This window comes from Orbicella franksi, chromosome 5 (assembly GCF_964199315.1).
Source record: "Orbicella franksi chromosome 5, jaOrbFran1.1, whole genome shotgun sequence".
NCBI lineage: Eukaryota > Metazoa > Cnidaria > Anthozoa > Scleractinia > Merulinidae > Orbicella > Orbicella franksi.
Window position 1 is genome coordinate 33,021,736 of NC_138149.1, and position 14,080 is coordinate 33,035,815.

Genomic DNA, 14,080 nt, shown 5'->3' on the forward strand with positions numbered 1-14,080 from the left:
AAAATTTGGCTTTTGCGCAGTGTAAGAGATCAGATTAATGTTTAAAAATTACCAAGCACTGAATCGTCTTGTAGTGTGTGGTTAATGAAATAATACTATTTAAAGCGGCCACGTCATAGCTCACAAAATTTCTCACAAACCGAAAACTTGGTCATTCGTTTATCATTTCGCCCCGACCCGCCAAGAAGATGATATCCCAGTACCAATTAACTTCTCCACGATACATACTCTACCGTTTTATGTCGCCCTAGCTGTTATTTTTTTAAGGGCTTTGAGAGTTTGACAGACTAGCCCATTAAAATTTTGCATGTGTCTTAAAATATCTCGTTTCAATTCGGCCACTCACTCATACAAAGTCAGATGCTGTTCCAAAGAATAAAGACTTCTAGACAGAATGAAATATGCACACCAGTATTATAACAGTTGTGAATTGTGAGATTCGATAATCTTGTTTACGAGCGTAATGGGCATTGTTCGCTGACAAAACACAAATTAAAATAATGCGCACCTCCCCCACCCCCCCCCCCCTCCATCAACTGATTCTAGGAAATTATGACTTGACTGTTTAGCATAAGAGATTTATCATCGGTTTAGTCGTGATTAACGAAACAATGGAGTTTAAAGCGGCAGCCACATCTTGCATCACGAAACCGGCGTCTTGCAAAACTCCGTTTGTCAAATTGCTCAGAACGACAGAAAAGCCTGCAAAAATAATCCTATTGACGAGAAATTCACAAATACTCTCTCGTTTATGATTGCATGACACTGACCCGCTTTTTTAGCTGCCTTTCCGCTCAAATGAGGCAGAAACGAACAAAATGAACAGACTCTGCCGAGGTTTAAATTAATTTGCGTCATTTAAAAAAAAAGAAAATGAATTAAAAAACAACAAAAGAAAAGAAAAAACATTACACGTCGTTGAATGATCGTTTTAGTAATGCCGTATTGTAGACGCTTTTTAAGTAAAAGAAACTAACCCTAAGTATCTGAAATTTATACAACAAAGTACTTATTGTCAGCTTAAGCAAATTAGATCATTCAAGCCTAAAATAATGTATATGATTACTTTACATAATTCATTTTTATCGAGACAGCTGAGCTCATAAAAGCTCTGCTGTGTTTTGTCTGTTGATATACAGCTGATTGTCTGTGAAGAATTGGAGCTTTGAAAGTCACCCTTAAAATAGCCTTTAAAGGTATGTGGCATGGTTGTCGTTCAATCGCTAGATTCTACCACAGATATTTAGTTCCTTGTATCCTGTGAACTAGCCTTCTTTGCTACTCAAGTCCATTGAAAACAATGCTCCACCTAGATCGATAAGGACCGAGAGATACTTCTCGCTGAGTTGCAAAGCACATCAAACCTTCGCGCGCGCGATGGCGACTCTCCTAAAGAACCCAACTCGAAGAAGATTAATCACTAGTGCCATTTTAACACCTGATACAAATTTGAAAACTTATTTAAAAGTGACCACATATATGATATGCTAGTTTATAATCTATAGTTTTAAAATCAATTTGTATTGCTTTGAAAAAGAAATTGTACGATCAACTCCCTAAAGTACTGACACAAAATTAGCTTGTCCAGTTTCTGGTGGCTGATTTAGGCAAAAACTTTTAAAATCTTGAAGCATGAATGCCATATTTTGGGTCTTTAAACTTTTAAAGGCATCAAGCAATGAAATAAGTCAACCATAAAAAGTGACGCGGAGTACACTTTATACAACATACTTTTTATTTTGGACCTTTTGTTGTTCTGTTATCATATTCAAATTTCATCATCGTTCACGATATTTGTTTGGTTTTCTTGATTTTTCTTTGAATTTGCGACACTTGCAATTCTTGAATTGCTTTGCCTGTTAGCTTCATTCACATGTATGCGAACTCCTGACTATTGCAGTGTCCGTGCTGAATCGAACTGCTCTGCATAATGCCCGATACTAAGTGGTTACGTAATTCAGTCGAAGACAAGGGAAACAAACACTAGTTACGTAAATCAGTTGGTTTGTTATCAATCCGTTCTTTTGTCGTATACGCAGAAGTAGTACCTAAACTCGTACTGTGACGTCACCTCACACAACTTTCGCTGCCACTTAGATATTTAGACACTTAGTTTGTTTCGCCTCCAACCATTTCTACAAGCGAGTATGTATGTCGCCTAGATCTAATCTTTTGGTAAGTATCAAGAACGCGAACTCTGGCCCTGAGTGCCGATGTGAAAGTCCGTGATAAACGGACTTCTGGGAGTTTTAACGAGCGACCCTGGAAAGTTCCGATTGGAAGTCCGAAAATACCGGACTTCCGGCTGGATTGCGCATGCCTAGCTGACAAATACGTGGCTCAGTCGCTCAGTCGAGTCACCCATTTCCGTTGTTTTTATGGCCAAAAAAATTCAAGCTTGCAACGGAACTCTCCAGAGTCTCTCGTTTCGTTCAGCTTGCGCAGTAACGAGCGAAGACTCGGGGAACGAGATTTTTCTTTCCTACAGATGCTTTTGATGATCAGTTTCTTAGTTTTTGGAGCATGCGTCGTGTCCAGTAGTCCCGTGGAAAGAAGATACTCCACTCAGGTAATAAAAAAAAAAAACCGGGAGGTTAATGTATTAAATATAAGGGCGCGTTTCCTAATTGAAATGGAAGCTGTTTTTTGCGTAAACACAGTCATGTTTAATTTGCTAGCAGAGTAGGAAAGATCGAAGTGGCTCTGCTGACAGGGTAAGTCACGTTACACTTGAAACCAAAGCATCAAATTACACGATACTTACACACTGTAAGCTTGTAATAATCTCTCGAAGTTTCTCATCAGACTCCCTCTGCATCATGGTCAAAAAGTATTGCGGGGAGGGGGTGGGCCGGAGCAGAGATGGGGTGGGTAATTACTTTTATGAGCCCCTGATAAGGGGTGGATCGTTCCATTTTCAGCTACCCATGGAGGTGGGTGTTTTATAACAGAAACTGGCACGAATTTGACACAATCGACAACAGAAGTTTAAACTCCCTCTAGTTCCAAAGGACGAAAATTTTTCGAGCCGTTATCAGTATCTTTTTCGGGCCACTGGAAATATTTATTGGTTTAGTTTTTCAAATTGGTATTTTATTAATGCTGTGATTACTAAAAGGAAAAGTAAAAGCCGTCCTGTCGATCAATTCAGAGGACGTAAGATATATCGCAAACTAATTATTTCGCAGTGTTATTTATAGAGATAAAATATTTGTTACTGTCAGGAACCAAGAGATCTTGACTTCCAAGATCATTTAGAGTTCCAAGATGACTCTCTTGCTTTAAAAGAACGGGGTAAGAAATAACTACGAATAACTAAGGTAATTTCTGTGTGTAGAAATTCATTCACTCTTATTGTAGGTTAGCCTGATTCTCTGACGTCCGAGGTCGTTCGCGGCCACTTCGCTTCCACTCGAGAGAGAGAGAGGGGGGAAGCGAAGTGGCCGCGAACGACCTCGGACGTCTGAGAATCTGGCTAATTGTAGGTGAATAAGATATAAATTCAGAGATGCACGAAAATCTCTCTTTTGTAAATGATCCAAGCAAATATGGAGTAATAAATCTGAACATATAACTTAGCATTAATTCATAAGGACTTCTTTTGTTATTGCGTCGAGCAGGCTCATAGGTTTTTCAAGAACTCCCAGTCTCTTGCTCTAGGCAGGTCTTACCAATCTTCAGTTACTGACCAAAATGTTTGAATTCTTTTGAGGTCAGCCTCTATCATTTCCTTCTTCAAGGACTGTATCGCATCATTCTTGACAGATTACTATGTGCCAGACACATTTTTATTAATCCAGTTTGCTTGTAAAACTTTTGCAATAGGAGCCTTTTACAAAGTGAGTTTGTTAGCCCTATTGAAATCCCAAACTAAGAACTCTACTCTAACACCTGTCTGACTTGTGTGCAAAAACCCGGAGTTTTAGCTCCCATGGCTACCCCTCTGAGTTTAGAGGTTCCCAATCGATATCCATTGCCATCCCTATCTGTCTGTTACCCAGTGTGTAAATAAAGAAAATCCGGAGGAGGTCCAACAAGTCGTTAGAGTGAAGCAATTCATATAAAAAGGTGTTTTATTTTTACATTCATTTTGGTGCAAATCAAACTCATTTTCAAAAAACTTTTTTGCACGAAAACTCTTTTTTCGAAAAGAGGCAAAAAGCAATTTGGAAGTAACCTATTTCTGCATATCAGATCGATGTATATTTCAGTTTCTCTCCTATTGATCAATCACATTCCTTTACATTCGAACGAATGTATACCAGCACTTGGGAGAAATTAAGCAAGAGAACATTTATGGGTTTAAATATATAGTTTGCTTGATTATTTTTAGGATCTCAGGGTTGTAAATACGATGGTGAGACGTACGAAAAAGGTACACTCCTTAATATAACTTCAAAAGGGATATGTCACCTTCACCAATGTAAGAGAAGAAAGTTCCGCAAAGTGAACGAAAAAATACTTCAGTACTGTGATGAACCATGCGAGCTGGGATGGCTTCCTGGATGTTGTTTGTGCAAGAGGAAAAGTGAGTTTGCATTCACAATTTTGTTAAAATCATATATCAGTGCAGTCACTTACTATAGTTACTTAAATTCTTTTTTCCTATTCTTTTGTTCCATTCCCCTTTTTCTCCTTTTTCTATTTTCCACTACTTCCTTGAGCTTTTATTCCCAGTTTCTACTCTTTGATTTCCACTGATTTTTGATTGTCTATTTTTATTTCTTCGTAAGTTGTTTATTGTCAATACACATGAGTCTATTCTCTGTAAACTGTTCATTCCTTATTCTAAAATCTTATTCCTTTACTATGCTTTATATTTCATTCATGACTCCTTCCAGCTTCATTACCCAATAGCCGTCAAAGTCCATCATTCATTGCACGTTCTTCATTCTCCGTTATACCTTCCTTACTCTCAAATCTTCGTCGTCCGTTCCTCGTCATCATCATCATCATCATCATTATTCGTCGTAAAGCCATATTTAACTCGTGAATTTCGCATGCCCAATGAACGAGTTATCGTGATCAACGGAAAATACGGGCGCTCTCTCGCTCGATCGTTCATATTATATAGATGTTGATGAAATACCGAGATTTTTCTTGTTCCTAAAATTTGATTTCTTCGTCGTTCAAAGCCGTGAGGATACTATTTTTATATTTCATATGTAAGGATATCGACGTGGTCATGGTTACGACATGTCAGCCAATAATATTAGAGCATCCTGTTCGCGCGCGACGTCGTGCGAGATGTTTGATGATGTTTATGTTACTTGGACGCACACTTAGCTATGGTAACGATGCGTCCCATAGACTTGATAAGCAGAGCCTTCAGGACGTACCAGCTAGTTTACAGGAGAGCCAAGAAAACAATGTAACAACGTAAAAATGTATAATTGGGTATAAATATTTAACTAAATTATAAGAACTGTAATAAAATTAAAAAATATGTTAACTTACTACTTGGGGATACGATTGCTCAAGGTATCTCTCACGTGTGAGCTCAGCGAACGAGTGCGGGATAGCATGAGCGCTAGCTCTCGAAGTTAAAATTCGTAACCCCGCGCGGTCATGTAATATCATGTAATATATTAGCATTATTTCATAATAACAATATTGAATGACAGGTTGCGAAAACAACAGGAAACCTGGGGACACATGGATGCAGGTTAAAAAGTTGACAGGGCCAAATGAAGGCATTTGCTCTCGCTGTCGATGTGGACCAGATAACAAAGAGTATTGTTGGGACAATGAATTTTCCTGCTCAATACCAGGATGTCAAGAGACAGAAAAGGAGCCGATGCCAGATTCCTGCTGTCCAAAGTGCAGTATGTGTTAGCCAAGCATTTAGTGTTTTTTGTTGTCTTATTGTCTTCCTTAACTAGGCATGCTGTAAAAGGTGCTTGCTAAGGATCGAGAGGTCTGGGTTCGAGCCCTGGCCGTTGTGTTGTGTTCTTGGCAAAGAAACTTTACTTTCACAGTGCCTCTCTCCACCCAGGTGTATAAATGGGCACCGGCGAATTTAATGCTGGGAGTTAGCCTGCAATGGACTAGCATCCCATTCAGGGAGGTGTAGAAATACTCCTAGTTGCTTCATGCTACAGAAACTGTAGAATTGCGGCGGCCTGATGGTGTAATTGACTCGTATGCAGACAGTTGTTGACTAGAAATCGTTTAAGGCGTGGTGTCTGATGCATGGAACTGGGTCTGGGTTTGGGACCTGGCTTGAATCCTAAATCTCTCATTGTCTCTTCGGATTTAGGAATACAAATGTGTACCGGAAAATGTTAGCCAAGTTATGACCTGACCATTAAAACAATACCCTCTTACAGACCTGCCTTATAATCAGTTCTCTGATTCAGACCGATGTAAAAGGCATTGTAGAGTGCAATAACCATACCCTATTTGAGACCAAAATGACCAAAACCGATGCCCTATTTATGACCAAATGTCTGAAAACCATACCCTTTGGGGTCGCACATACTTACCGGCAGCCTGTGTAAGGGAGTACCTTCCGAGGAGTTACAGATACGGTTTTGTTATTTGTAGGGGTTGAGCTTGGTGACATTTCTATGGTTGTACTGACCTTTACCTAATCGTGCAATACCAGCTCGTTCATCAACTATAGAGCCGTTTTCAACCACAGTGTCAAACCGAATATGTAATTGCTTTGGTTTCACTTTGCTACGTTATGTGTGATTAGCTTAAACCAACTCACGACGCTTACTAAAAAACTTGTAGCTATCACGACCTGGTCATTGGTGTTTTCTCATGTTAGGCGCCGTATGTGTTTCGTGTCCTCAACAGCTCGTTTCGCGTAATTGTGATTGGTAAATTTCTTCTAATAGCCGTTTTCACGTCAGTTTGACTTTTCACATTTACAATACAACTAAGCTAATGTAATCTAGCATGTATGTGAGGCAATTTAATTTTGGCGATTTGGTAGTTTCTGCTCGAAATTGCGTCGCATCCATATCGGATAGAATTGTAAAGCAACTGAGAAACGTTAACTATGAAAAGGGCTATCGCTCTGTTTTGCCTTTAATAAACTCAATTTTTAACAGAACTCTTTTTATGTGTGTCAACTTCTGCATTTTTTTTTTTTAGAAAAAGCACAGCTGCGAATTATATCATTCTTATCCTTCTGAAACTTGTTTTCAGAAATATGGAAAAAGCCAAAAACGACAACCCAGCCTTGGATTACAATTCCGATAACGTTAACAACAGAAGGAACTACAGAGCCGTACTCGTTTACATTCCCTCCTGGCTTTGACTCCAGTGAAGACGAAAACCGTTAAAAGATGTAAGGAGAATGTTGGTGTAAACATTTTGAGCAGATACACACGCATTTGCGGTACTTCAAGGTTTTCTTAACTTGCGCCGAGAGCGGCTTTGCTGTAAGGCTTGCTCCACAAGGCTCAGCACTAGTGATTTACACAGCCCACCCGAGGGACAAATCAGACTTATATGACTGAACAGTTTGCATTACAGCCGATTGTCCTTGAACATCACTATCTGATACCCTCCATGACTGCTTTAATAGTCGTTATTGTTGAGAAAAGATCGTTACACTTAAAAATATGCCAAGCAAACCCTAGGAAATCCCACACTACTAATACCCTCCTGTAAGAGTTTATTTTCGGTCTTTGGCATAAAAGTTCAACGCGGCTTTAACCATCACCTTATCTCAGACGAACAATCATAATTTTCCATTAAAATTACATGACGTATTCTGTAATGTTAGTCTCCTTTCCTACAGCACTACCTTTTCAAAAATGTTCTTTTTCAGAGGCCTGGCAAAATCGAACACGGTTCGGATAGCATACCAACCCTTTGAGGCGGTACTTCTGTACAAATTAAGAACGTAAACCCCTCCTTCTCCAGGTCATCAGCGGGTAAAATTACATAACTTAGTTTATGCTAATAATGGTCTTTTCTCTTTGCAGGACACTTTTCTTGGACATGTATTACTGCTAAGAGCCAAGAGTAGTTTAACCAATATTTGCTTGCTTGTAATGAAATGTGCATGACATACACGAGTTGTAGTGGGCACATTTCGATAGATAGAATTAAGTGCTTGCAATAAAAGTCACAACGAAAAGTGCTTTGCCTTTTTTTATCTCCTGGAGTTCGATTCTTCAAAACGTCACTAAATTAATTATTCCAGTTGCCCCTGGAGCTCTCCTTCAAATTACTGGGAGAAATCTGGAAGATCTTGAGGTCCGCAATACCAGGGTAAATTAAATCCAGAAAATGTAAAGCCGTGGGTCCTTATTTCAAAAGGTTTGTCTGCGAAAGCAAATTTGACTGAATGGTGAACGCCTCAACCTTAAATTTTGTCTGGTTTTTCGAATATCATAAATTACTACTATCCTTGATAATTGCTTATGATTGGTTGCAATTAGAAGCGGATCAATTTATCCCAACATTAATGACATCGATTGTTAATTACATTTAAACAATTAAAGTTTAATTGTCTTAGTTACATTTCAGCAATGAAGTCAGCTCCTAGTAATGAAAGTGAATTTGCCCCATATAAAGCTTCAGTTCCCGGTTAGTCATTTCAGTCAAACAAAAGCTATACTTAATACGAAGAAGCACGCAGTAAACAAAAACACACAAAAAATCAACCGAAACTTAGCTCCGCACGTACTTGGAGCGAACTTATGAGAGGCATTGAAAATCTCTCGCCCCAAGATCTTTATGAAATTCTCGAGGATTTCTAAACCGAGCTAAAGAAAGTGTTTTAGTATGAGGCTTTGTCTTTAGAATTACACTTTTATCGTTTCAAATTAAAATGCATTTCCTTTCCATTTACTGTAGATCATTCATCAAAACGTCGCTCGTAGGTTTAGAGTTTTGACAGCTTTCAAGCCAATGAAATTGAACGTAATGATGCAAACTTGGGGCTTGCTCGTCTTTCTCGCTCGTTTGCGAACGAAAGGAATTATTTTACTGAGAATTAAACGAAAAGTGTAGGGAGAATTAAAGTTAGAAAACTAAAATATTTAATCACATCGTGGCTTCATTTTAGCAACCCTCTATAACGAAAGGATAATGGAATGTACGGTTGTTGTATGTCCGAAAGGAAGTCGCTCTTTATCTCGAAACAATTAGGAATGAATTGTGATTCAGTGAACAGATCGGACTTTTTCTAATTTCCACTTGTGGCTGCGGAAGCCACTCATGGAAATTACTAAGAAGTCTGATCTGTTGACGCGTACAATTAATCCGCTATTGTTTTCCAAACAGACCGATTTCCTATTCTTATCACTGTAAGACGCATTATTTGTCAAAGACTCCGTTATTTGTCTGTATATAATTTAGTCTTAAGGTTTCTGGGAAACCGTATGGCACACAAAAACTCAAAATCAATCAGAATAGCTTTAGCCAGACCACTAAACTTTGAGAGTATACCAACAAAATAAGAGCGAATATCGCACGAAAATGAGACTATTCCGCAGTGAATCATAGTAGTGGTTATCGATCCTTCTCGTCCACAGGGACCGCGCTCCTTTTGGTCAGCAGTGACCAAAAGGAGCGTGGTCCTGGGGTAGAGAATGAACGTTGCCAAGTCTTTAGAGTGCGGGCGGACTTATTTTACTTTTGAGTTCATTTTTATTTTTTACTTCTTCTCGTCAAACAAAGGAAACAGTGCACGTATCAAGGCAGGCTAACAGGTCTTTGGTTAAAATAACAACTAATATAATTCCCCGCCGGTAAACCTCATAAGGGCCTATTGGACATAGGGTGGTTTTTATGACTGATTGTTTATCATAAGAGATCAAATTAATATTTGTCAGGTCTTAATTAAGTATTTTATTCACGATTAATGAAATGATATTAGTCATCGTGGAATACGGAGTCTAATCAGCCCCGTCGTGACTCCGTGAAATTCTCTTGGAGCGAAAATAGAACTGCTGAGAAATACTTAAAGCTTTATACAACAATGAACGTGATATTTGGTGAATGTGGAGTGGCTGCAGCCGTTTTTACTTGAAGCTCAACTGCGGTGAAAATGGACAACATTATCGCCATCTGAGGAGGCGTATTTGCGTCATTTAAAACGTCTGATGCTTATTAAATCCAATTTAGTCAGGAGCCCAATGGGCTCCTGATTCAGTATAGTATTGGAGCCGCTTCCGGACAGCTGAAGAATTAAAAAAGTCAAAACTTTTATTTAACAAAGAAATTACTGATCCGTACAAGTATAACATTGAGCAAAAGCAGCTTAAGCGATTTAATCAATCAAAAACCTAAAATTCAATTTACTTTGCATATTTACTTATATTGATGCGAAACCTTGGCTTATAAAAGCGTTGCTAGGCTTAGTCTGTTTACACACAACTGATTGTCTATGAAGACTTCGGATCTTAAAAGTCTCCCTCTTAACTAAGGTAAGTTGTACGGTCGCCGTTTTCAAAACACTAGAAAATAGCGTCGTCAGACAACTCGCTGTATCGTATAAACAAGATTCTCTCTGACTCGAATTCTTTGAAAGTAGTCACATTCTCGTTGACTGAAGGAAAAGGTGATTAAAACTGAATATGATGTTTTACTCATATGACACTAAAAGAGATAGGGGTTGTAAAAAGTGGTACTGCGGATGTGCCCTAACTAGCGACGCTTCTCATGATTTCTGGCAGAGCTCAATCACGGTATTTTGAGTTATTCTGGCCACGTACAAAATTACCTTTAAATTGAAGGAAACCTGAAAATAATAGTTTACTAAGATAGAAAAGCACCAAAGGGATAATAATAAACCATAAAGGAACAAGGATGGTTAAGGATGGAGAAGAATAGTAGGGATCATAAACGACAAATTCGATTACAAATGTGATTAAACGTTTCAAGATGAGCAATCCGTGACTTTTTATCTCGATTGCATATTTTTGAGTCTTTAAACTTCAAGTTAAAAGTCGTAGAACAATGTAACGTGCCAACCATAGAATGCGACGCGGATTTCACTCTATACAATATAGTTTTTGCTCTTTTACTTAGAAAACTAGACGAATAAATTAGCATAAAAAAACTCAGACATTCTTTAGAATTCAAAGATTAGGTAAATGCGACACCATCAATGATTAATGCACAATACTTTCAAACTGGCGCACGCTTATTTTCGTGCTTGTGGTCAAACCCCGAACTCAGGACGCCATGATCACAAAACGCAATTTTGACGAAAATAAATAAATCAATAAACAAGCAAACAATTAAATAAATAAATAAATAAATAAACACCTCCATTCACTTTGATCAAAGCTACTACGAAAAAATAAAAACTACCATCTGGTCTAATTTGAGTTCGACTAATACGCGAATTTTGGTCTAAATAGAATTCGACTATTAAGTACACGAATTTTGCTGAAATATCATATTAACTTGAATTAAATTCCAACTAACTGTTGCTGAATTCAGCTTTCCTATTGGTTCTCTTCTTATGTGTTATCACTGACCATATTTGGTGAATCGAGACGCGATCTGTTTCAATCTATTTTTGATCTGTTTTGTTCGTCCTGACCTTTTTTTTCGACCTGACCGTTCTGACAAAACTTTTGCAGTGACTAAAATTATTAAAGTAAAGGAGCATTTACCGGTCAAAATGTCAAAATTTGCTCCCGACGTAATACACAGTATTTGATTAAGAGTCTTGTGCCAGATGTTCAGTACAAGCGAATTGACAGGAGACGAAAAGCAGCAAATAATTCGCAGTACTGAGGCCCAAAACTGACACAGCTTTTTTCAGAAAGTGAAAGTAGTTTGAATTGACGGTTACCACCTTACATTTGAGTCTTCTCGACGAACTTGATCGAAAGATGAAAGTAAATTCAATCCACGACATATACACAGTTGATATCTTAGACACAGTGTGCTTTAATGTCTGACCGCGAATGACTGATCAGGCGAGAAAGATTTCTTCTGTCTGGTTATTGCAGCATTAGGGTTTTTGAGAACCTTTTGGCAAGTAGGCTCGAATGCCTCTATTTGGGAATTGAGCCTGCGCTACAAAACAAGTCAATTCGACATTTCCAGTGACGTCAGACCAACAATCGTTGAGTGTATTTTATAAAAAGAGAACAACGAGACACGAAAAAGATAAAACTGACGGTTGTCCAAAGAGATTTTTAATACGTCAATTATTGCCTCCTCCTCCTTCCTTTCATATTTCTTTTAAATTTTAGCTAAAGGGGTCGACCATCTTATTTTGAGTTCTACTTCTTTCTCCCAATTGCGGTTACGAATAATTACGTAGCTTCAATTTCCACCCACTCCACCCCCTTTAAATGCACATTCTTTGCTTTCTTGGGTTTTTCACTGACATTGATTCATCGATTAAAGTTCTCGGCTGTCAAACAAAAACTAAGAATTAAAGCTGGTAATAATTTCGCTAAAAAACTTTTTCATCTTTTTCCGCTCGTTCCTTGAGCGGAAATCAATATTATTCAGCAGTGAAGTGAGGCAAGCTTTGAAGTTAAATGTCTGTTGATGATTAATAATCTAACTCCGACAGATTTGTTTGTACATGGAAAATTAAACTATTCACTAGCAAGGAGTTGCGCGAACACGTTTGACACAAATGTGTTTTTCTTCATTTTATACATGTTGTTGCCACGACAAGAGTAAAACTGCAACAAAAATGAACAAGAGAGTTACTTTTTATACTACCAAATCACTGAAGTTCACATTTAAAGTGTAAGGCATATATTTATTCTAGGGATGACTTGATTATGGATTATATTAAAGATTATTTAACCGTCCTTGATGCGTACATGTTATATTGTCTTCCGTGTGTTTATATGAGGCTGTTATGATTTAGCGCACGCAAAAAAAATAATAAATTTTACCAGAGTTGTTAAAAACGTGCGTCACTAAAACTTACCTAAGATTAATTGATTTACAGCGAAAACGAAATCACCTTTTAGCGAGAAATTCGTCAAGCTTTAATATTTTTATTCTCTTTTATTACACCTTCGTACCATGTCAGTCCTGCAAAAGGTACAAAAGAAAGAGCACCGAGAATTTCAAGTAAACCACTCGGGGGCCAAAAAGAACACAAATATTATTGAGATCACTGACTCGACGAGTTTAGTGTGAGCTAAGATTTTGATGATTAAGAGGACATGTGATTTCCTGTTTGGAAAAACTAATATATAAGGTGTAATTTCGGGTCCAATCTTGTTTGGTACTTTCGAGGGTTAGTTTTTAAAGGTGTATGGTATTTTTCGGGACATCTAGAGTGTCTTTTCGGATTGTACGCTTACACTTGGCCAAATTCGAGACAAAACAACATCACTTGAGGGTTAAGCGTTTGCTATACCAGTGAATTCCGAAAAATGATTTCCGGACAATTTAAGTTTCCCCTATAATATATATTGCGAAAGGTTTGATGCTCAAATTAAAATATTCTCGTAAGTAAAATTACAAGAAATGTCTGGCAATTCATGGCGGCCAAGGTTGTTACGTGCGCTCTACTAGGGGTGGCAAATGTGTAGCCCAATTAGGGCGCCTAGCAGGCTGTGTTTAGATAAACTTTGATTTATTGTCTACCAAAGCGGCGCCAAACTTTATTTACTTACCATAATGTTTAGATTTGACTTTATTGCTTCTTAAATCAGATATGGGATCAAATGCGTTTAGTAATTCGACTTTCATTCATTTTGTGCTGTCAAATTTACATATATGTTAGTGAGGCATAAAATAATGCTGGTGAAAAAATGTGAAGGGAAAAAAGAGGACTTCAGATTAAATATGTGTAAAATATGGGTTGAGAAACTGGCAAAGCCCTTTTTTGTTAACTGTGTTTAAAATCTGTACGTAAGCAGTTGCATTGATAGGTAGGTCTGTTACAAGATATGAACACTTATTGTCGGTTCGATCGCTCTTCAACAATAAACGAGAAAATACTATCCTCGATTTGAATCTCACAAGTTCCTGGACCCTCACAAAATTAATTTAAATTTATTATGGTGGTCGCAAGTATTAAATAGATTTAAGGCGGTAATTAAGATCTCCTCAGATTCAATAAGTTTTAACTCAACTCGAAGTCGTTAATGAATGCCAGGGAGCTTTAATTTCATAACGT

The 14,080-nt window shown here is 37.9% G+C and overlaps 1 protein-coding gene across 1 annotated transcript; it reads left to right on the plus strand.

Annotated features, from left to right (window-relative positions):
- The first annotated feature begins 1,775 nt into the window (after nt 1-1,775).
- On the plus strand, nt 1,776-8,083 carry LOC145488351 (uncharacterized). Its single transcript, XM_081467196.1, has 6 exons — nt 1,776-2,569; nt 3,225-3,294; nt 4,334-4,528; nt 5,625-5,825; nt 7,159-7,300; nt 7,944-8,083. Exons 1-5 carry the CDS (start codon nt 2,489-2,491, stop codon nt 7,293-7,295), a joined length of 684 nt encoding a protein of 227 aa, XP_081323322.1. The 5' UTR covers nt 1,776-2,488; the 3' UTR covers nt 7,296-7,300; nt 7,944-8,083.
- The last annotated feature ends 5,997 nt before the right edge of the window (nt 8,084-14,080 follow it).